We start from the raw sequence: 23428 nt of genomic DNA, 5'->3' as shown, positions 1-23428 counted from the left end.
CGTCAGCGTTGCCTAGCTACCAACTGCGCTGAAGAGCTAATCAGACCAGCCACACCTGCAGCTCGTTATTATCAGTGTTGGCTGTGTTCGTTGTATGATCATTTCTCGTGCTCGTGTTTTTCAGTTCTGTTCCATCAAGTATTTTCTAAAATCTGTTCGTGTGTGTATACTTCCTGCTTGAGTCTGGAATGATTACTTGCTGCCTTGCTGTTTCTGGATATTCACTGACTTCATTGATCGGCAGACATCATTCAGCCCATTGCAGTCTCCCTGCTGTCAAGGCCTGCTGCTATTCCTGCATGACTACATCTGACCACCCTGCCTTGCTTATTTACCAAAAAACTGTTACTTGCATTTGCAACTGGATCCTGTGTATTCTTACCCTGACAATCTTTTTCAAGGGTACCTTTATCCCTTTCCGAAGAGGAGATTGCAATTGGGTGCTTCTCCATTTCAGTGCTGTGATCAGCTGCTGGCGTCAGAGGGGACACACACAGTGTGGCCCACCGTTCTTTCCCTTATGGAACTCATTTGCATAAAGCACGCAGTTTGAAGTCTTTAACGTTTGATGATGCATTTCTCACTTTCCAAACCAACAGATGACCTTTGGCAATATTCTAAACAAATAGAGTCTAAACAAGATGTAAAAAGATTGACCTGTCATACATTCATTAATTTGCTGAATTTGTGTAAGATGTTGCACTACAAATAGCTGACACTGAGAATACTTGTTTCTCTGAATAAGTATGAAATGGATGTTTGTAGTTTACAGCATAGTTATTAATGGATTTGGATGGATCATTGTGGCCTCCCTTAATTTCAGCCACAGCTTTTGCATCCAAAAAGTCCTAAAGAATTTTTATGGTGGTTGGCTCAGACCTTAGGGATTACAGTCTCATGATGGATGTAGTGCAGAAACGGCCAGTGGACCTATGAGAAGTCCTGTCCTTCCTGTGCTTAAGGTGTCTGTCAGTTGTCCTAGCATCCTTATCTGATAGTGTTGGACAGTTTGAATGTGTTATTCCACCAAGATCCAATCAAAAATGTAGAAAAATTATCCACTGTTACGGACATAAACTGGGTCCTGGAATGTGCTGTTCATAATACAGTAGTTTGGGGGCCTTAAAGGGACATTGTGTAGGAATTTCTCCCATCTAGGTGAAATTGTATTTTGCATTCAAACGAATTGTGCTCTCCAGCGCCTCGCTTTTTCAAATGCGTGTTGCATCTACGGTAGCTTTTATGTACCAAAAAGATATGACAAACAATGCAAGAACAATCGTATGCTCTATTAAAATATATTCTTATCGAATTTCTAGGTTACAAAAAGTAAACTTACAAACCTTTTTTTTTAGCACCTTCTCAACTTTATTCAATAGCTGCAATTCATCAAAGAGCCTGTTTAACTTTTAACTATAAATGTTCTACTGTCTATATAATAAAGTACACAACCAAGCAATGAAAAAAAGCATGTAATTAAGACTGTAATATTGACTTAGCCTACCTGTCGAGGAGAAAGCAGGACTTCAACATCTCTTTTTAAATCATTCCACCTGGAAAAAGCTATCACGACATTGACTCTTGTTTTTTGTAATCTCCGGTCACGTTTCCTTTTACGTTCAATTTTGGACTTTTTTGCCAACAAGGATTTCTTCTCTTGTGGCTCAGCATATGTATGCCATTAAAAATAACAGTGCAATGTAGCCTTTTAAAGTTGCCGGGGCAGTGAAAAGCGCCTCTCACTGATCTGCTCTAGAGGATGGATACCCGACCCGAGCCCGACGGGACCCGTCGGTACCCGACGGGCCTGGCCGGGTTCGGACAGATATTTAGAAATTATGTTCGGGTTCGGGTCGGGCTCGGTCACATCAGCGCGATATGGCATTGAACATTTTAAATTTAAAACAGCTTATTATGTTGGTAGCCAATGTGCCTGATGCTTTCACGTGATGCAAACGTTCGTTTTTGTGATTAAAATACATGTAAAATATTACCATAACATCTGTCTTCCTGTGTGCGGAAATTTGTTTATGTAGCCGTGACAACGAAACACGTGCATGCGCGCATGCGTTAAGTGCGCTTGTTTCTCCGTGCGCGCTGATGCACTCATCCTGCTGACATTTCCGAATGTCTTCCTACAGTTGCTTAATAAAAGCAGGCTTTTCACACAAACAAACGCACATGTGTCATTAGGATGAGAAAAAAAATGTGATTTTAACTGTCGGTCGGGTCGGGCTCGGACATAAATATCTTTATGCCTGTCGGGCTCGGGTCGGGTTCGGTTACTGCTCTGTCGGACGCAGGCCGGGCTCAGACAAAAAAATTTGGCCGGATCCGCACTCTAATCTGCTCCTCCGTTTCTGCTGCTTTCAGTTACGTGACACTGGCTCTGAATGAAAACACGTTATGGAAACGCGTTGGCAAAGTACTTTATGATGCTCTCTGCTATTATAGTTTTTCAAGATGGCGGAACGACATGGAAGCCTCCGTGGACCTACCCGTCACATGTATATAAAGATAATAAATTCTTCGTTTACGAGGATAAGTCAGATAATTGGCAGAGGTATTTGTACACCATTGAGGACATATTTATGAATAAAAATATTGATTTTAGATAATAAAATACCTAAAAAACTACACATAGTCCCTTAAAGCACATAAATAGGTAATTTCGCGCAAATTCATCTAAAAGTGCCAAATTTGGCACAGATGTAGCTCAGGTCATCCCGAAATGATTTAGCTAGGGCGCCAGAGCCAGCAACCCTCAGAGCCAAGATGGCGGCAAAATCCAATATGGCCCCTGCCCGAAAAGGCCTGGGTTCTGGTATAACTTTTGAACCACATGAGTTACAAATTCAAACTTGATATGTTTTTAAGCTTAATTGAATATGGGAAACACATAGGAACGTTTAAATTTATGACTCAGTATATCTGGACCCCTTGATCCTCCAATTCCAATATGGCCGCTGTCCCAAAAGGTGTTTGGGCTGTAGTATGGGGCCTTACACCCCATTGTTCTCGCAAATTCATCTACAAGCACCAAATTAGGCACAGATGTTGCTGAGGGCATACTGAAATGATATAGCCGTTGCGCCCGAGCCAATGGTCCCTGAGACCAAGATGGTGGCCAAATCCAATATGGTCGCCGCCTGAAAGGGATTCGGCTATTGCTTTTGAGCCAGATGAGGTACAAATACAAACTTGATGTCTATTTTACCTTTTTTGACCATGGGAAACTCCTAGGAATACTTACATTTATGATTGGGTATATCAGGAGCCCTCCAAATTCCCTAAATTCAATATGGCCGCTGTCCTAAAAAGGGTTTTGGCTACAAATTTTGAACCAAAAGCGATAGAAGTGAGGATGTGGTGTTTATGTTTATTGACCACAGGAAGTCCATTGGCATATTTATATTTATGCTTGTGTAAGTCTGGAGCCTGTGTTCTTTTCAAGACTATGGTTGAAAATCTTTTTTTTCACCACAACTTTGAAGGTTATTCTCAATGTTGATTCATTTCCTTATAAAAGTGAAATGCTTTTCAGTCTACTGTAAGGAACCTAGCTTTATGAAATATTAATAATCAATAATAACTTGTTATGATTAATTATGAATATTTGGGTCAGTTAATTGGATTAACTTGACGTGGCTAAATTAATATTACAATCAATTAATCAGTTTGTCCAATGAACTCTTTTGATTATTAATTTATTCTAAGAAAAGGGTATCTTCCCTGGCCACAGAAGAATAATTATTTCTTAGCATGTACAGCGTTTTGAGCATGTACCAAGAACAAAAACCGTAAAGGGACTTTGTATTGCAAGCGAATCAGAACCAAATACATAAAGTGCATAAGTTTTATTAACTAAATCATAAACATAAATAAACTAAACACACATATATACAGAAATACCGAAATAGGTTAGTGATAGGATTTAATTGGAAACTGGAAAAAGGGACTATGAGAAGAACCATCAGAATTTCATTTTCACATTTCATTGAATTATATACATGCATTTGTAGTGGGAATAATTCTTGAAGTTGTTGAAAATTTAAGTCGGTGATGGTTCCGGAAGTGTCAAGTGGAATTTGGTTGAGAGTTCTCTTCTCCAGGAACGCATGGCTGGTTTGTTCAAGGCCTGAGGCCCTGTTGAGGCCACGCCGAGCACCCAGGAGAAGTGAGGAAGTCGGAAGAGTGGGTGATTGGACTCGTTGTTGGTTGGAGTCTTTGTTCCAAAAGTCCTGAGGTTGTCCTTGGTTCTTTGTGAGAGAGTCTTTTCTCTCCTGCCTTAGCCCATATCTGGTTGGATTGAGGCCTGCTGGGCCCTGGGGCCCCCGTGGAGGGGGTTCCCCAGTATCACCAGAACAGTGTTGCGGCTGGATGAAAGAACTAAGAGAGTCAGGTCACATGTGGACTGTCTCTAATAAAGGCTGGAAAGGATCCACCCCCAAGGGTTGAACTCGACCAATAAGAACGGTGACATGTCTGAGAGGGAAAATGGCTCTTAGCTCAGATAGCTATAACACATCCACACTGCTTTCTAGAAGAAGGTGATGTAGATCAAAGTGTGAGTCATTTAATGAGGATTAATTAGGTAGGAGGCATGATACAGGTGAGGTTACATTGATTGTTCGTTAGTTGGTGGTATATCAGGGTACATACCATACATAATAGTCACACAGTCCCATAATAGTCACAATAGTCATCACAGTTTTATGCATGTTCATTTGTAGATCAGTTAGTCTATGATTAATGCAGCAAAGTCTGTTTTAAAGAGGGTTTCTGTGTTCCCATTGTATCTCTCTCTTGTGCATGTGACCACATTCCTCTGAGGTCGTAAAATCTCCTTATCATGCCCTGTAACATGACACTGTTTCTGCCCTTGTGTTCGTTCATTTGGGCTGTTAGTTTTGGAGTTTCATAAACCTTTGTATATAATGAATAATTAGTGTGTGTCTGAGTGGTCCATACCCTACACTACCACAGGTGAATACATTTCAAAGTGTAATCATATAAGAAAGAATAAGACACAATTATTATTGCAAGGCAATATTTATATTATGTCAAATTGTTAAAAGAATAATATAGTCAATTTGTCCAAAACTCTTAAAGGTTTGCTTAGCATAACAAAAAACAGCAATAACATAAAAAAACAACAGTGAATTCTCATGGTCTCTCACATGAATTATCCTTATCACTCACAATCACCGGATCTCTCATCGTCTCCACCATCATTGTTTGTACAAGCACCCTCACATGCACATATAGAAGTGCAACAAACTCTGGCTTTACAGCCCTTACAGTGCCCTCTACATGCTGTCTTGCAACCACAGTGGAGGAGAATGGTGCAGGCTTTACTGGCGTCTCCGAGATTAGTCCCGATACCATCCCCATGCATTGAACTCTGGGATATCTTGCTGGACAGCGGTTGCCTGATTCCAGTAGAAGCTGGCCTGTAGCAGTGCTCTTTTGATGTGCTGAATCAGTGCAGCTTGGGTGGGAGGCAAGTTCTTGAGAGACTTGGTACCATTCGAGAAAAGGTGATGTCTATCTTCATCTACGCGGCTGGAACCACAGCTCTTGCTGTACATGATGACGACCATAGGCTCCAGTCTTTGGACATGGACATCATTGTTGATCTGTTCAGGGTCTAAGGTAAGGGTAAGCAGGGATTCTGTGAGATCTGGTGTTGCCTCCCAAGCTGCCCATGCACTCTTTTTCCCAAGGCCCAGGAAGGCTGAGGTTGTGTCACATCCTGTTAAACCGTGGAAGAATGGTAAGATCTTTGAACCAAGATCCTTGCTGATTTCATGAGCAGGAATGTCCCTACAGTTTTTTCCACCTGCAAATCTGATCCAGAGCTCTGTGAGGCCGAGTGTGTTGAAGAAGCGAATGGCAAGGATGACAACATCGCCGTCGACAGTCTGGACAAATGCCTTTTTATGGCCATTGACCCAGCATGTACAAGATGCAGGATTATTCTTGTATTTGATCTTGATTTATCAGTAGATATCGAATGATATTAAACGATCTTAATCTTTAAATTTGAATCTTTAATTAAATGTTCCTATAGCCGACAAAGCATACGCCACTAAGCATTTTAGAATTTAATAATTTGTTATAATTAGGTTGGTTTAATATGAACGCCAAAATCATGAAAGCAAAAAGTTAAAATTATTTATTTTCAGCAAGTTTCTTTTACTCCAACCAATATGGATCTGAAACAGTGGACAATGAAATCTTTATAAATTCTCAAAAATGAATAGCAATTTTTGCATACTGTGCCTTATGTATTACATAAATTCACTTGTAGCATTTAAATTAATTTAGGTTTTAGTGTTATTGTTAATTTATTTAGTGTTTTATTTTAAATCACTATAGAATTTTGAATAACACTTTTAGTGCTAGTGCAAACACAGTTTAGTGCTAGTTTATTATTAGTTCATGTTAGCTGTATATTAACAGATACCACTTTTGATTGTATTAATGTGTTAGTAAATGTTGAAATAATGTTGAAACAAACAAAAGATTAATAAATGATTTAGAAGTATTTTTCATTGGTATTTAATGTAATGTAGTTAACTAATGTTAACAAACAGAACCTTATTATAGTGTAAATTAATTTAGATTATTATAATTTTTTGATTATTGGCCATAACAAAGAAAAGGTTTATTCGGCATATAGGTTCGGCAATAATTGTAATATTGGCGTATCTCTAAATGCTTTGTCTTTGTTATTTTAAATCAAAATAAACTTGCTCTTGCAACAATTTTCCACAGAAATGCGTCACATTATGGAAATGGTTTGCAAGTGGCACTTCAATTTGTCCTGAAGGATGTCATGGTCACAAGAAAAAATCATTTCAGTATGCCCTCAGCTACATCTGTGCCAAATTTGGTGCTTGTAGATGAATTTGCGCGAACAATGGGGTGTAAGGCCCCATACTATAGCCCAAACTGTTTTTTTGGACAGCGGCCATATTGGAATTGGAGGATCATGGGGTCCAGATATACTGGGTCATAAATATAAACGTTCCTATGTGTTTCCCATGATCAATTAAGCTGAAAAACATATCAAGTTTGTATTTGTAACTCATGTGGTTCAAAAGTTATAGCCGGGACCCTTTTCGGGCAGCGGCCATATTGGATTTGGCCACCATCTTGGCTCTGAGGGTCGCTGGCTCCGGCACCCTAGCTAATTCATTTCAGTATGCCCTCAGCTACATCTGTGCCAAATCTGGTGCTTGTAGATGAATTTGCGTGAACAATGGGGTGTAAGGCCCCATACAACAGCCCAAACTGCTTTTTTGGACAGAGGCCATATTGGAATTGGAGGATCAAGGGGTCCAGATATACTGGGTCTTAAGTATAAACATTCCTATGTGTTTCCCATGATCAATTAAGCTGAAAAACATATCAAGTTTGTATTTGTAACTCATGTGGTTCAAAAGTTATAGCCGGAACCCTTTTCGGGCAGAGGCCATATTGGATTTGGCTGCCATCTTGGCTCCGAGGGTCGCTGATTCCGGCGCCCTAGCTGATTCATTTCGGTATGACCTGAGCTACATCTGTGCAAAATTTGGTGCTTTTAGATGAATTTGCCTGAAAATGTGCTTAAGGCCCCCAACTATAAGAACAAAAGAAGATATTTTGAAGAATGTTGTTTACCAGACAGTTGACCGTAGCCATTGGCTTTCATTGGAAAAAAATACTATGACAGTCAATGGCTACCCTCAACTGTCTGGTTACCAACATTATTCAAAATATCATCTTATTGTATTCAACAGAAGAAAGAAACTCATACAGGTTTGGAACGAGATGAGGGTGAGTAAATGATGACTGAGTTTTCATTTTTAGGTGAACTATCCCTTTAACTACTGATACTGTTGAAAAGTTTCAATGCTAAAACTGCAGTACGCTCAAGAGCGATTAGAGAGCAGATGGCTCTGTATGCTTTCAAATTGCTCTCGCTGTACTTTTATGTCATACACAGATTGGTCTGCGCAGTGCCGCTTCAAGTCGAACACACCTGTTTTTAAACAAGTTTGCCTATCATTGGTTGGACAAACATGTAGCCCCCGCCTTGAACATGCATCATTGGTTGAGTCAGTGTTGCTATGTAACACCGGTCAAAAAGACTGCAATTACATTTGGCGCCACTAGTGGCACAGAAATACACACTGCAGATTTAAAGCTCCAGTAGGTAGCTTTTGTAAACAAATATTTGTTAAAACTCTCATTATGTCCTGAAAGTAGAATATGAGACAGACAATCTGTGAAAAATATCAAGCTCCTCTGGCTCCTCCCTGTGGTCCTACTGCCATTTGCAGAAATACACCGCTCCCGGTCAGAAACAACCAATCAGAGCCAGGAGGAATGTCTTAGAAGTGTCAATCACGCTCGTGTACGCGCTGATCACCCCTCTCTTGCACAGCGCGAGCGCGTACCGTCGTTCGTGACTCTCCTGTTCAAACGCGTTCATCCAAATGAACGAATCAAAAAGATTTGTTCATTTTGAACGAGTCTTTTTTGGAGTCATTTCGTTCATTCAACGAACGAATGACTCGAAAAAAGATTTGTTCACTTGGATGAACGAGTTCGAACAGGATCATGAACGTGCATCACAGAACAGAGCAAGGCGAGCATTCGTGCTTATAAAACTTAAAGTTTTTTATTTATTTTTGAAATGACCGATCGTTTCACTAGATAAGACCCTTATTCATCGTCTGGTATCGTTTAAAACCCTTTGAAGCTTCGCTGAAACTGTCATTTGGTCCTCGAAATGTTTGTGTCCTATTGAAGTCCATTATATGGAGAAAAAGCCTGGAATGTTTTCATCAAAAAACTTAATTTCTTTTCGACTGAAGAAAGAAAGACATGGACATCTTGGATGACATGGGGGTGAGTAAATTATCAGCAAAAGTTTTTTTTAAACTGAGCTAATCCTGTCATGATTCTGCCCTCGTGTCCTTGATTTTCTCTAGTCTTGAGGCAGGATCATGACAGAATCATGTTTTGTGTGCAAGCACATGGTCTTGTGTTTTGAGCCATGTGCTTGTGTTGTCTCGTCACGTCAACCCGCCCCCTTGTTATCCTCGTCTCGTCATTATTGTCTAGTCAGTTTCACCTGTCCTTGTCTAGTCAGCTTCACCTGTCTTTGTCATTAGTGTCTCCCTATTTAATCCCCTTGTGTTTGCTGTCCTGTGTCGGTACATTGTCTAACTTTGCGTGTTAATCCCTGTGAGTATATTGTCTGAAGACCTGTTTAATCAGTATTGTGAGTTTGTTTCCTGTCAAGTCAGAGTCTTTGTTTGTCATCGTGTCTTAGTCTTGTTATACTCTGCTCCAGTCCTGTTTTACCCCCTCGTGGGTTTTGTTTTCTGTTTTGGTCCAAAATAAATCATTTGAGTGTCATCTGCTGTCTGCGCCTGGGTTCTCCTTCCATCTTTATGACAGAATGTACCGACCCGAAAAGAACCCAGCAGACGTTCAGTCCTTCTCCGCTGATCTTCAGCCTTCTGACCCGGAACTGTGGTGGCGCGTGGCTATCTCTGACAGTTCCAATGGCAAGCTTCCTTTCCCTCCCCAGGGTGAGTTGACCCTGAAGAGGTACGCCCAGGTTGTTGAGGAGAGGAGGTTCTTCCTGCCGGAGACCCTGGTCAACCGCTACCTCGTCGCGGGTCTCAAAGTCCTCCCTCCCCTTGCTGAACGAGAGAGTTTGGTCCGCCGTTCGTTTCGCAACATGGTGGACTACTTGTCTCGGAAGGAGCAGCCAGGTCCCCCTGGTTTTTCACCTCCTGCCACACTTCCAGTCATCCCTGAGGGTCGCATGTTAGCCGTCGTGACACAGGAGGACCAAGCATCTTCCACCCTGACTTCCGATCCATCACCCGTGTCCGTCAGCCCCCGTGGAAAGCGTGGAAGACGTTTGTCGTGGGAGTCAGCGTCTGAGTCGTCCTCCACGGAATCCCCCTTGCCTGCGGTGGAGTCGCCAGCACCTGCTTCGTCTCCCTCTTCGCCCCCCTTACCGGTCTCAAGCCTGGCTACGGACTCAGCTCCGCGACCCAGAAGGAAGAAGAGGAGGAAGGGAGCCTCTTGTCCTCCGTCTCTGTCTCCCCCTGAGTCCGCGATCGCTGCCCCAGAGCCCGCTACTTCAAGCGCCGTCATTGAGCCCGCTACTTCAAGCGCCGTCCATGAGCCCGCTCCAGCAAGCGCCGTCCATGAGCCCGCTCCAGCAAGCGCCGTCCATGAGCCCGCTCCAGCAAGCGCCGTCCATGAGCCCGCTCCGGCAAGCGCCGTCCATGAGCCCGCTCCAGCTAGGGCCGTCCATGAGCCCGCTCCAGCTAGGGCCGTCCATGAGCCCGCTCCAGCTAGGGCCGTCCATGAGCCCGCTCCAGCTAGGGCCGTCCATGAGCCCGCTCCAGCTAGCGCCGTCCATGAGCCCGCTCCAGCTAGCGCCGTCCCAGAATCTACTGAGAGACTTGCGGCCGATCTAGCCGCAAAAGAGGTTCTGAAATCGGTTTCTGCTCGTCAGGAGATGCCCATCTTCCTTGCTGCCAAGACCCTCTCTGATTATTTGTCTTGTCTAGCTAAAATCCTCGAAGTCCCTGTTTGTCCTGTCTTGTCTCCAGCCCCCGAGCCTGCCGCTGTGATCGCTGCACCCAGTCCTGCCCCTTCGCCTGCTATGTCCCCCGTCAGGAGTCCCGTTTCCTCACCCTCTGTCTCTGAATCTGTTGCTGCTACCACTGAAGCAGTATCCCAGTCTGTCTCCACTAATTCCCGGACTGTTTCTCCGTTCGTCCCTGTCTCCACCAGCCCCCGGACTGTTTCTCCGTTCGTCCCTGTCTCCACCAGCCCCCGGACTGTTTCTCTGTTCGTCCCTGTCTCCACCAGCCCCGGGACTGTTTCCCCGTTTGTCCCTGTTACCACTAGTCCCCGGACTGTTTCCCCGTTTGTCCCTGTCACCACTAGTTCCCGGACTGTTTTCCCTGTCGCCACTAAACCCCGTAATGTTTTGTCCAAGTCCCCCCCTCGTGTGTCCCCCTCCAAGCCAGCCCGGATTCCTCGTTCCCCATCCTCATCCCGTGGACCTAAGACCCCCAGCACACCCATTCACCCTGGACCACCCCCCATGAACTCTGTGTTTCCTCCACCACCTCTTCCTTGTTTTTTATTTTTAATGTTTCATCCTAACCCGGTTGTTGTGTTTTCGTGTTTGCCATTACTGTTATTTGTCATGTTTTGTTGGTTTGTGTCGATGTCTCAGTCTGTCATGTCCCGTGTTTGATGTCCCCTTGAGGAGCGTCTGGTAGCCGCTCCTTAAGGTGGGGGTTCTGTCATGATTCTGAATCATGTTTTGTGTGCAAGCACATAGTCTTGTGTTTTGAGCCATGTGCTTGTGTTGTCTCATCACGTCAACCCGCCCCCTTGTTATCCTCGTCTCGTCATTATTGTCTAGTCAGTTTCACCTGTCCTTGTCTAGTCAGCTTCACCTGTCTTTGTCATTAGTGTCTCCCTATTTAATCCCCTTGTGTTTGCTGTCCTGTGTCGGTACATTGTCTAACTTTGCGTGTTAATCCCTGTGAGTATATTGTCTGAAGACCTGTTTAATCAGTATTGTGAGTTTGTTTCCTGTCAAGTCAGAGTCTTTGTTTGTCATCGTGTCTTAGTCTTGTTATACTCTGCTCCAGTCCTGTTTTACCCCCTCGTGGGTTTTGTTTTCTGTTTTGGTCCAAAATAAATCATTTGAGTGTCATCTGCTGTCTGCGCCTGGGTTCTCCTTCCATCTTTATGACAAATCCTTTAACGTTATCTAAGTAGCTATAACTTATAGAAAGAGTGCAACCTTATAAAGTTACATGTATTGCAAAATACATAATGATTTGAGGACCAAGTTTGTAGTCAAGGTATGGGCAGGCCATAGTCAATGTAAAGCATATTGTTGATGTTTCGTCCCTATTAGTGAATGTTCCATAACTGTTTATAATCCGCCGTCATCGGTGGTCCTGTTTACTAGCCTGCGCGTTTACGGCAGGCTCCGCTGTGGGGGAGGAGCTGTGGAGGGAGGAGCTGTGGGGGAGGAGCTGTGGAGGGACGAGCTGTGGGGGAGGAGCTGTGGAGGGAGGGCTGTAGCGTAGCAGAGAGCAAGGGGGTGGGACCTGTAAGTTGTGCTTGTTCAAATTTTCAGGCCAAGTCAACATTTTCTCAAAACTCCCTACTGCAGCTTTAAATGCTAAATTCACGAAGAAACATATAAAAAAATTCCGAATTATGACTTATATACTTCAATGTAAAAATAGATAACCTATTTACTAAAAAATTAATGATACGCATATAAGATCAACACCTTGTAAAAGACTTTTGTCAATCTTAACATTAAAGAAGGTAAAAGCCACTCCCATCAACCCCACAAAAACAGCAAAATCTAATATTTCAAAATCAGACATAATCCAGTTATTAAAGTTATTGCATTTGAAAGAGTGGCACCAAAATTCACTTACATTAAAATTTCATAAATAAAAACAAAATGTTCTTCAGTGAAATGTTATACGAAGACATCTACTACCAAACAGAAACACACAATGTATGATGAAACTACTGTTTTTAATGTGTAGGTCCAATTCTTTACACACATGAATGAACTCTTTCAATTTAATCTGGGTTTTCAAACCATTTAAAAGATGCTATCAGCTTCAGTGATGCTAGCCTGAGTCTTGCATGCATTTAAAGACTTAAATAAAATGGGACGTTGGGACTCCAAAATTTGACCTGGTCCAGAAGCTGTCCATAAGAGGTATTAAGAGGGTGGCATGCAAGTACAAATCATTTTTCTGTATCTCAAGGGAGGAAATATGTCTAAATACCAATAGTGTAGATACCACAGAATCATGCAAACCATTTACAGTTTATAGACTCAATCACAGGACAAAATATCTGCAGAAATATTGTAAATAGAAATTGAATACTGTAAATTTAACACTGATGCAATATATGTTAAATTTTAAGAGTTGTATACATAGATTTGGAGACGTGACAATTTAGGAAGGAATTAAGGTTACTTTTGCCTAAACGAGGTACACTGTACTTGTAGAAACGAAAAACACAAATTGTTCAGGTTCCTTTTGTCCATAAACTTCTGAAGTGGGTGGGAAGACACATAAAACACAATAGGACTAGTTCGCATGAATTGCGTACTACAGAAAACATTTTCATTGTGTTTATTGTTAGTTATCTCAACCAGGAACTGCAGTGTTGATGTGGTGTGCTCAAGTAATTTCGAAATTGCCTTAATTTTGAGTCGCAACTAGTATAAAAAAAATGTTCACGTCTTCATTAAACTTGTGATTGCTCAATTGGCAATCTAAAAGTTATTGCAATTACAGTAATGTTCGACAAGACACGAATGCATCATCAATCAGTCCTCAACCTTCTGCGCAACTCTACAGAAAGTCCAATGATGTTCAACCGTGTTTTCATTGGCGCGTTCACTCATGTGATGAACTCGCGTGTTGCGAATAGTGAAGCCTTGCTTGGAGATGTACTCCACCAGATGCACACGAAGCGACACCTCCTGGTGGTAGTCACATGGTCCAAAGGTAAAGGACACTTGAAAGTCTCTGGTGTCCATCATATGTTTATTCCATCTGGTGAAGCTGTTGGAGATGCCTTCAAGCAGTGCGTGAACTTTGGTGGTGATGGTGAGTTGGGTGATGATGACTGCCACCGGGTTCGAGTACTTGGAGAGCTTACGAGTACTTGACAGTTCCACCACTTGCTCAAAGGTGTCCATCGGGTAGAGAGGTTTAGTGTCACCTAAACACTGGATCAAAGGTTCTATCTGGTAGAAGTCCGCTTCCTTCCGGAGGAGCTCTGTTTCTTTGAAGTCACATGGTAGAGTCAATTTTGATGTTCGTAAAAAGTTCAAGACGTAACGGAATAGTGGACCGTCTCGATCTATGAAATAGTTGCCCTGGGCATCTCGTGTGGTGGGAAAATCGCCTCGGAACATGGCGCCCAACATAGAGTCTGGAAAACGCTGTAGGGTGGACAGCGATGTGGTGTACAAATGGCCACCAACATTTAGGGTAACTGTATCCATTATCTACAACAAAGAAGAACATAAATAGTAGATGTTCAAAGCATTAAAGATACATTTTGTACCTTCTGAGAATGTCAAGATGGTACTTGAACTGATACAACAGACAATCAACCATTCCCTGCTGAACACACAAGTTTAGTCCAAGATGAATTGCCATGCATAGCCATTGATTTGGTGTTGCTCTTGTTGGTGGACCATCAAACGCATGCTGTTTTCCAGCAAACATTAAACCGGCTTGGTCTTTCTTGGTTTCAACTGCACTGACAAAACCATTAGGAACATCAGTTACTACCAAAACTACTGTTTGGTAAATTGAGCTTCAGGAAGTATGGATTGTGGTTTGAATTCAACCCTGTTCCTCTTAAAACCTTGATCTCAGACAAAATGGACCACTGGGATAAGACAAAATGGCTGACCCTCAAAGCTTGGTTTCTTTTCTTTTTTGAGCCATTGGAGATCCTGTTCTTAAGGTGGTAAGCATTTGTTAGTAACACCTTTGTAGCTGTCTAGCAACTACCCAGAACACCCTAGTAAACCACTGACCAACAGCTTAGCAACCAGCCTAAACAGCGTTTAGGGTAACTGTATCCATTATCTATAACAAAGAAGAACATACATTTTACATTTTCAAAGTATTAAAAGATGTATGTTGTACCTGCTGAGAATGTCATTTGGTTTTTGAACTGATATGAAAAGACCAACTTAGACCAACACAAATGGCCATGCAGATCCATTGATTTGGTTCTGTTCTAGTTGGTGGACCATCAAATCCATGCTGGTCCCCAGCAAAACTTCACCCAGCTTGGTTTTTCTTGTAAAGCAGGTTGACCTATAAGGCTTGAAAACAACATTTGCTGTATTGAGCTGCATTGTCAAAACCCTTAGGAACAGTGGTTTCTATGGTAACTATAGTATGGTACTGAGCTTCACACAAGTAGTATGGTAAAAAAACACGAGATGTTTTCAGATTCAACCCTGTTCTTCATAAAACCTTGGTCTCAGACAAAATGGACCATTGGGATAAGACAAAATGGCTGACCCTCAAAGCATGTTTCTTTTCCTTTTTGAGCCACTGGAGATCTTGTTCTTAGGGCAGTAAGCATCCATTTAGTAATGCTCAGTCAACTGCCTAGCAAATACCCAGAACACCCTAGCAAGTGATGGGAGAAACAAAGATTTGTAAACTTTGAATCAATTGAACCAATTGCTTTGTAAAATGATTCCCTGTTTCAAAGTGCTCGAAAAGTGACACGCTGGTGACCCCTGTTGGTCAGAACAGTGTAAATACAGCGGATACTCAGTTTAAACAAGCATTAAAACAACTTTTACAAACAAATTGGATAATTCGGTCAATCAGACCAATTCAGACCAAGAGATTTTTAAAAACAACTGTTCATTTTTTTTTTTACTGAAATCACACGGCTTTGGAAGTTTGATACGCACTCTGAATCACTGGTTCGAATCAAATGATTCACAGATGTTTCGAAGCTTCGATCACTAAGCGCTTCGAAAACGCCATCACTAACCATAACAGCTTAGCAACCAGCCGGAAAACCATAGCAATGAGTCTTGCAACTGCATGATAGCAAAGAGCATCAGAATATATATATATATTTTAAAATATTTCTTGTTTTGCATATTGTTTACATTGTTTCAGTAAACAATGGCATCGCCACCAACACCATAGCAACACCCTAGCAACAATGCAAAACACTCTAGAACTGCATAGCAAAGCATCCCAACCATATATTAACGCTAGAACAGGGAACATGAAAATATTAACTGAAAATGCTTACAGAATAATAATATAGGAGTGGGCTCTTTTTACATGGGAGCGGTGAGAACCGCTGCGTTATTCTATACGTCGTTTATATTTACCATGTGTGCCCAGTCTCCATTCTCCATGTGTCCAACTGTTCCTCTTCAATGCTGGTGGTGACGAATGACGCTCTGCAGTCTTTATGGGGTATAAAAACTTCACTAAAACTAAAGACATATATAGTTCTTATATTTCATTTTAGACAGCATACAGGTGCAGGTGTCGTGAAATAAATGACGCAGTATAGGGAGGAAAACCTCCCTGCATCCCAGCACCACAACAAAGTCTCAGATATAAACACGATATCATATAAATCAGCTACGAAAAACAGCGACCTTATCAATATTAACTAAATTACGAGATGCAGAACGTGTTTAATTTATAGCGGCTGCAATAAAACCGTATTAAATTATACAAGATATTATAAGACAAATATATAATCTACAATCGACCGCATTAAATTAATACAAATGCTCAGTTTCATATTATCTCGTTGAAAATACGTTACATTTTAGGATTTAAGTCTCCTCGTCCGATGTACATCAGTTGTTTCCTTTCGTCCCAAGCATCAGGAATATGGAGGACAAGGGGTTTAAACTAGGATAACGTTAACGTTACTTTGCTTACGTGTGGTTTTTCGTGACTTTTCCAAAATACAGGAGCATTTTGAAACCCTTCTGTTCAAAAGCGACTCGTTCCGCTCGAGTAAAAGCTGTAAAATAAAATTAATGTTTATGTTGTGGAGTCACAGAGAACAGAACAGAGACATCAGTGTGGGATTAGCGGATAGGACAGACCCACGACAGAAGCCCCGCCCACACACACACACACACACACACTCACCCGACCTTTCTTTACATTCAGATCATCATCCAAAACACTTCAGTCAGCAGAACTGTTCCAGTGCAAGTTCAATATGGTCCTGAAAAGTGTAATGTACCAGTACTCAATATTTATGCATTTCTTCCCCAGTTGTTCATTTTTATTATATAGGGCAAGGCCTACATCTTTGTTACTTAAACATTCCACAAAATTAAACCCAAAACTTAAATCTAAAATTCTAACCATTTATTTGTTTATGAGGACTTCACAATCATTCTTACAACCCATCGTGATAAAGGTTTATTTTAGCTTACAGTAGAATTTACAGCATAATACATATGGTTGGTTGTTTATAGCCATAATAAACCTCACTGTCATGACACAACCTCATTATAGAGTTGAAATGAGAAAATTATTGTAATATAGCGCCAATGACGGAACCGCCTTGTAACAGAAAGATGAAAAAGAATGTCCTATTCCTCAAACATTGATGCAGAAATTGGAGGGAACATGTATTTAATATTTAATGTGTCCTGAAATGGAGATATGTTAAACGTTCAAAGTCTTTTTGATGGAGAAGATGATGTCCTTGATTTGTGGTATGCTGTTGTCCTCCAAAATCTTGGCGTACGGCATTGGAATATCTACACCTGTGACTCGGACCGCAGGGGCGTCGAGGAAATTGAAGGCAGGACCTTGAATTAAAAAAGAAAAAACAATAAATCTACGTGTTGAAGAACACACAACTCTGGGTGTGTTTGGAATGACATACTCCTGATCAGTTTTGAAAGAACATAATATGTAGTTAATGTAGTTACAAGTAATTATGCAACATCGTGAGGTCATGTGACAACAATATAGCACAACATTTTATTGCATTCTAAAATATAAAATGAAACCTTATACAATACATTCGGAGCAAAATATAGCAAGTAGTGCGCTAGTATTTCATTTTGAACATAGCATCTGACTTCAAATGAGCATTAATGTTATATTTACCCTCCATGATCCGGGCGAGAACCTCCGCCCCGACTCCAAACTGAGGCCAGCCGCCTTCCACGGTGATGAGATGATTGGTTTTCATTATGCTCGTTTCAATGGTTTCTGTGTCGAGAGGCCGGATGGTGCGCATGTTGATCACCTACAGACGAAAACACAGACACTTCAAACTGCTATTCAATAAGCTTATAGAAATTAATGTTAAATGTGAGCAAATTAAAAATGTCTTTTTTTTGGCGTGTGATTTTTGTATAATTTCTTTCATTACAATTTACATGACTGCCCAAAAAACAAACATTATTGTGTATATTGAATCAATCAAATGTGAGGAAATGGTGTTTAAACCATTCCAGGCTGAAAGGATGATGTCATACCTCACATTCGATACCCTCCTTGGCCAAGACAGCGGCAGCGTCGAGACACAGGGTGACCATCCGGGAATGAGACACCACAGTGATGTGATTTCCTACAGCAGACCATCAATATTAATATGATGAGCAATGACTCTAAAGTTGTGATTGATTGTTGTTCAAATAAGAGCGATTAACAGTGGCACTTATAGATTTTTCAAGGGATAGAAAAAGATACATACTATTAGAAATATTAGAGTAAGAAAATGTAAATATAAATTATACATTGATATTCAACAATTTAAAATATGTCTCTTTAGTTGTGACAGGGTAATTCATTTATATTTAATAATAATAATATAAATGTGATATTATTATTATATGTAAATTATCCTGTCACAACTGAAGTGGACCAAAACAATATTTTAATCTCAATATTTTAATATTCACTGAAAATATTTAATATTATAAAAATGAAATATTATTGAATAATATGAATATAAATGTGTTGCTATTATTATTCATTAATATTTTATTTTATGAATAATATTAATATAAAGTTATTGTTATTATTATTAAAAATAGAGATGGTAATTACCCTGTCACAACTAAAGTGAACCAAAAGAGAAATAATTAATAAAAGAGAAATAATTAATAAATGTGTAAAATATTATTATAATATATTAAAATATTGACACATTTATGAATTATTTCTCTTTTGGTCAACTTTAGTTGTGACAGTAGTTACAATCTCTATTTTTAATAATAATAACAATAAGTTTATATTACATTTTATTCAATAACATTTTATGATATTAAATTAAATATAAAAATATTATTAAACTATCAGTAAATATTCAAATGCTGACAAATTTATTTCATATTTCTCTTTTGGTCCACTTTAGTTGTGAAAGAGTATATGTGATACAATTACTCATCTCGTGTGTATGTGTTTTTTTTCTTTCATATCATATAAACCCACCTGGTCTTTCAACCTTTGCTTTTCCAATAGGGATGAGGAAGTCTTTCGACTGAGATTCTTCGGACATGTCAAATGCCACGCCGTACATCAGCTCATTCTCCAAAAACACCACTGAAAGAGACACGATGTGACAGTCAGAGCGACATCTACTGTACATCCTGAACATCAGTCTCATTGTGCGAGGAACTCACCAGGGTTGTCGTCTCGGATGGCTGATTTCAGAAGGCCCTTGGCGTCTTCAGCGCTCCAGGGACTGACCACCTTCAGACCGGGACAGTGTCCGTACCAGGCGGCAAAGCACTGGGAATGCTGAGCCGCCACGCCAGCCGAAGCGCCGTTGGGTCCGCGGAACACGATCGGGACAGACTGAAAGCCAGCAGACATGTAGTACGTCTTAGCAGCCGAGTTGATGACCTGGTCGATGGCTTGCATGGAGAAGTTGAAAGTCATGAACTCGCAAATTGGCCTCAAACCCGCCTGAAAGAGGATGTAGTTGGTTAGTTTGGGAATGCGGCTTTTAGATTCATTTATAATCGTCTCAGGAAAAACTCACCATGGCAGCACCAACGGCGATGCCAGCAAAACCCATCTGCATGGATAAAGGAGAAAAATATTCATTAAACAATAAATTAAGAAAACACGAAAACGATTTTCGCACAAGTATGTCATCATTCTCACCTCTGTAATAGGTGTGTCAATGATGCGTTTGTCTCCGTACTTCTTCCAAAGGCCTCTACTAACCTGCAACCCAATACAAGTCACTTTAAGGCCCTGTTTACACCTGGTATTAAGATGCGTTTTGGTCGATCGGATCACAAGTAGACGAGGAAGACACATTCTCGTTTAAACCTGGCGTCTCTTTTGTCTACTTTAGTCGTGATTTCTTCGAGGGGAGGGTCTATGGGCGCGTAAATTTATGGGTTTTTCAGATCTTTCAAACTAAAGGATTAATTTTTTTAATACTTCTGGAAGTGGTTGAAAGTAGACAAGCTCAAAACAATTCCGACCCCGTTTACACCTGTATGTTGCGTCGTCCACTTGTGATCCAATCGGTGATACGATGCTTTGGCGCTATTGATAGCCAAATATTTTCATCTTATTTCACCTTATATGCGCCGTCATACTGTGCGACTTCCTCTCCAAGGAGGAAAACCCGCTCATCCCTCTCCAGCTCCTCATCCATGGCCTGGTTGAGAGCATCTCGGACCGTTACCTGCGAAAATCAAGAGTGTGTTAATGCATACAGAACTTTTTCCGACAAAAAAATGCAGTAATTGTACATATTTCACATGGTAAAACATGGTTCTGAATTATCGTATTAATTTACTATGAGTTTTACATGGTACCACCGTGGCATATACAAAAACAAAACACAATCAAATTCCCATAAAACATAACATAACAGTGTACATGTCAAAATACAATGTGCATAAACAAAAAAAAAAATGGCTTTCCTATGATACAAGCCAATAAAAAATAAAAAAAGTTCATTAAAAGCTTTCCCATGGTACATACAGAAAAACAATGGTGTCCAAGGGCAAGAGAAGAATCTTTTTATAGAAACCAAAATCAATGATTTCTATATCAGTTGCTTCACTGTTAAAAAATAAGATATAAGAATGACGTAGTTTCATTAATGGTGAAAAATGTGACCTGACCAGTTTTACTAGGTTTAGCTTGTCATGTTATGCCATCAAATAGGGTCAATAAGGTTAAAATAAATATCAGATAAATGCAAATCTATTTAATTATGCTGACAACATGATCTGAAATATCAGTTATTAATTATAATTGTTGTAAAATAATTGGCAATGAATAATTAATATAAATTAACATTAACTACAATTTCTTATTAACAATATTTACAGTGTAACCACAAGATCTGTACATGCCTATTAAACACTAAATTATGAGAAGTATGTTAAATATGTCCATGACAGTTTTAAAATAATTTACAAAATAATCAAGTGTATTAATTACAAAAGGCACAACAGAATGTTTTCAAACAATATAATGCAATATTAAACATTTATTAGATGGTAATAGCATAGAATTTTGATATAAAACATGACTCTGATTAAATATTGTATTGCACTATCATGAGATTTACATGGTACTCCAAAGTACTGTAAAGAAAAGCATGGTAATACCATAGTATGTCAAAAAATTAAATAAATAGTAACACCATGGTACATTGCAAAAAGTGTGGTAGATGTCCATAAATCATCGTAAAAGTAAAAAAAAATAATTCATGTTATTATACAATTCCTATAAAACAATACCCCTATGTGTATGTAATAAAAAAAACTATGTAAATATACAAAACAGTATTCATAGTTTTCATATGATTAAAAAAAACAAAAAAAACATGGCTTTAGCATGATAAATATGGAAAACCTATAGCATTACCATGTTCAATTACCAAAGAATGTCCATTAAAACATGGTAAATGAGTAAAACACCAAGGTTTTGCATTGGTACACACACACACACACACACACACACACACACACACACACACACACACACACACACATATATATATATATATATATATATATATATATATATATATAAAATATGGCTTTACCATGGTACATAGAAAAACTATGGTACTACCATGGTATATTTGCAAGGAGTGTCAATCAAAACATGTCAAATGTACAAAACACCAAGGTATTACCATGGTAGTGATAGTACATTATATATAAAAAAAACATGACTTTACCATGGTACACAAGGAAAAAACGGACATTACCATGATAGATTAGCAAAGAATTTCCATTAAAATATGCTAAATGTTCAAAATACAGCGTAATACACACCCAAAACATGCTGCTGCCATGGTTTTTTTGTTAGTATTCTTGACATGTTCTTAACAGTATTCTTAATTCTTAGTATTCTTAACAGTCACCATTAATCGATTGACCAAACGTACTAATAATCAACACATTTTAAAGCCTCTTCTTCGCGGTTTTGTGTTTACTGTGACACAGCATCTGTTGAAGGTGAGAGAAGCAGCAGCATCACTGACCTGCACCGCAGCCGGCTGAGTCCTGTGAAACTCCCTCCGCAAAGCAGCAGAAACGGCATTCTGAGAAACAAACACAGCCAATATCAGTCTTACAACTGTCCTCTTATAAATACAAACGTAATACGTTGCTAAGATTCCATATTTCCTCATAAATACCTTCCCCGAGCGCAGAAAACACCTCAGAGACGCCATGTTTCACTGTCCTCTGTCTGGAGGCGGGGCTGTCATGCCAGCGGCTTCGGCCAATCAGAAAGCGGGTTGTGAAATCAGAACAGGAAACACAGTGACAGCGACCAATCAGTGTAGCTGACTTATGACATCAACGGAAGCTTGATTCAGGCTGTCATTGGGCGTCCAAGGGCAAGAGAAAAATCTTTTTTTAGAAAACAAAAATCGATTATTTCGAAATCAATTGCTTTACTACTTTTTTTTTTTTAAAGAGGATAAAATCACGCAGTAGTCATGTATGTTGAAACATAGGACATAGTCATGCTGAAAAAAGAATAAAGTTGTAATAGTTGCCAGATGTCCACAATATGGGATAAATAATTTTATGGGTAAATTTTTTTGGGGGATATTACACATTATTGTATTAAATTACATTAAAACAATGTTTGAAATATAATGTAACATTCTAAAAAATATTGTTAATATGATCATTACAAACTAGTAACTATTATAGGTAAAATATTGACATTTTTTTTTATTATATTTACAATATAATTATAAATCACATGAGATCTGCACATATATATTAAATAATATATTATGAGAAAAAGTATCGGCAATATTTTCAATGACAGTGTTACAATAAACAGTTAATAAATAAACAGTTCGGGGTTCAAATATTAAAAATAAATATTAAATAAAATATAACTTATAACTCTTAGTAATACTATTAACTATGATTTCTATCAACTACATTTACAGCATAATTCTACACCAGATGAAATTTGTCCATATTGAGAAATGTATCTGAAATGTTTACATTTACAATATTTACAAATCTAAATTAATGCACAATATATCAATAATAAACAATGGAAAAAGATAATAAAAAGAAGTATATCAATTAAAATATTAAAAATAAAATGTCTACGTATACATACATTTACATGTGTATAAATAGCAGTTAGATTTTTATTTTCTACAATAATTTAATTTCTAATATATTTTTCACTATACCTATCTATACATAAGTTATTTATTAGTTTATATTATTTAGAAGTAATTAAACCACACACAATCTGTTGCATTGTCTTTCCTTCAATGTTCACAACTAAAAGCACAAAAGTAGTTTATATTAGTTTATACTAGTTTATAT

At 39.4% G+C, this 23428-nt stretch overlaps 2 protein-coding genes across 4 annotated transcripts; both read right to left on the bottom strand.

Moving 5' to 3' along the window:
• Window positions 1-12584: 12584 nt before the first annotated feature.
• On the bottom strand, window positions 12585-16705 carry kctd6a (potassium channel tetramerization domain containing 6a). 3 transcript variants are annotated; one of them, XM_077226027.1, is made up of 3 exons: window positions 16426-16705; window positions 15977-16084; window positions 12585-14101 (listed from the first exon to the last, which is right to left on the bottom strand). In XM_077226027.1, the coding sequence occupies exons 2-3, from the start codon at window positions 16001-16003 to the stop codon at window positions 13415-13417; spliced, it is 714 nt and encodes a 237-aa protein (XP_077082142.1). In that variant the 5' UTR covers window positions 16004-16084; window positions 16426-16705; the 3' UTR covers window positions 12585-13414. The 3 variants fall into 3 exon arrangements, with proteins under 3 accessions (XP_077082142.1, XP_077082143.1, XP_077082144.1); XM_077226028.1 differs by having other exon boundaries at window positions 16545-16705; XM_077226029.1 differs by lacking the exons at window positions 15977-16084; window positions 16426-16705 and adding an exon at window positions 14754-15375.
• A 265-nt stretch (window positions 16706-16970) lies between these two features.
• pdhb (pyruvate dehydrogenase E1 subunit beta) lies at window positions 16971-22384 on the bottom strand. The gene is made up of 10 exons (XM_077226026.1): window positions 22261-22384; window positions 22105-22164; window positions 20176-20283; window positions 19749-19811; window positions 19624-19659; window positions 19262-19547; window positions 19071-19181; window positions 18113-18204; window positions 17739-17880; window positions 16971-17434 (listed from the first exon to the last, which is right to left on the bottom strand). Exons 1-10 carry the CDS (start codon window positions 22294-22296, stop codon window positions 17289-17291), a joined length of 1080 nt encoding a protein of 359 aa, XP_077082141.1. The 5' UTR covers window positions 22297-22384; the 3' UTR covers window positions 16971-17288.
• Between the last annotated feature and the right edge of the window lie 1044 nt (window positions 22385-23428).

This window comes from Siphateles boraxobius, unplaced genomic scaffold, assembly GCF_051911475.1.
Source record: "Siphateles boraxobius isolate OS27281-9 unplaced genomic scaffold, OSU_SipBor_1 13, whole genome shotgun sequence".
Lineage (NCBI taxonomy): Eukaryota > Metazoa > Chordata > Actinopteri > Cypriniformes > Leuciscidae > Siphateles > Siphateles boraxobius.
This window is presented reverse-complemented; position numbering and strand designations above follow the sequence as displayed.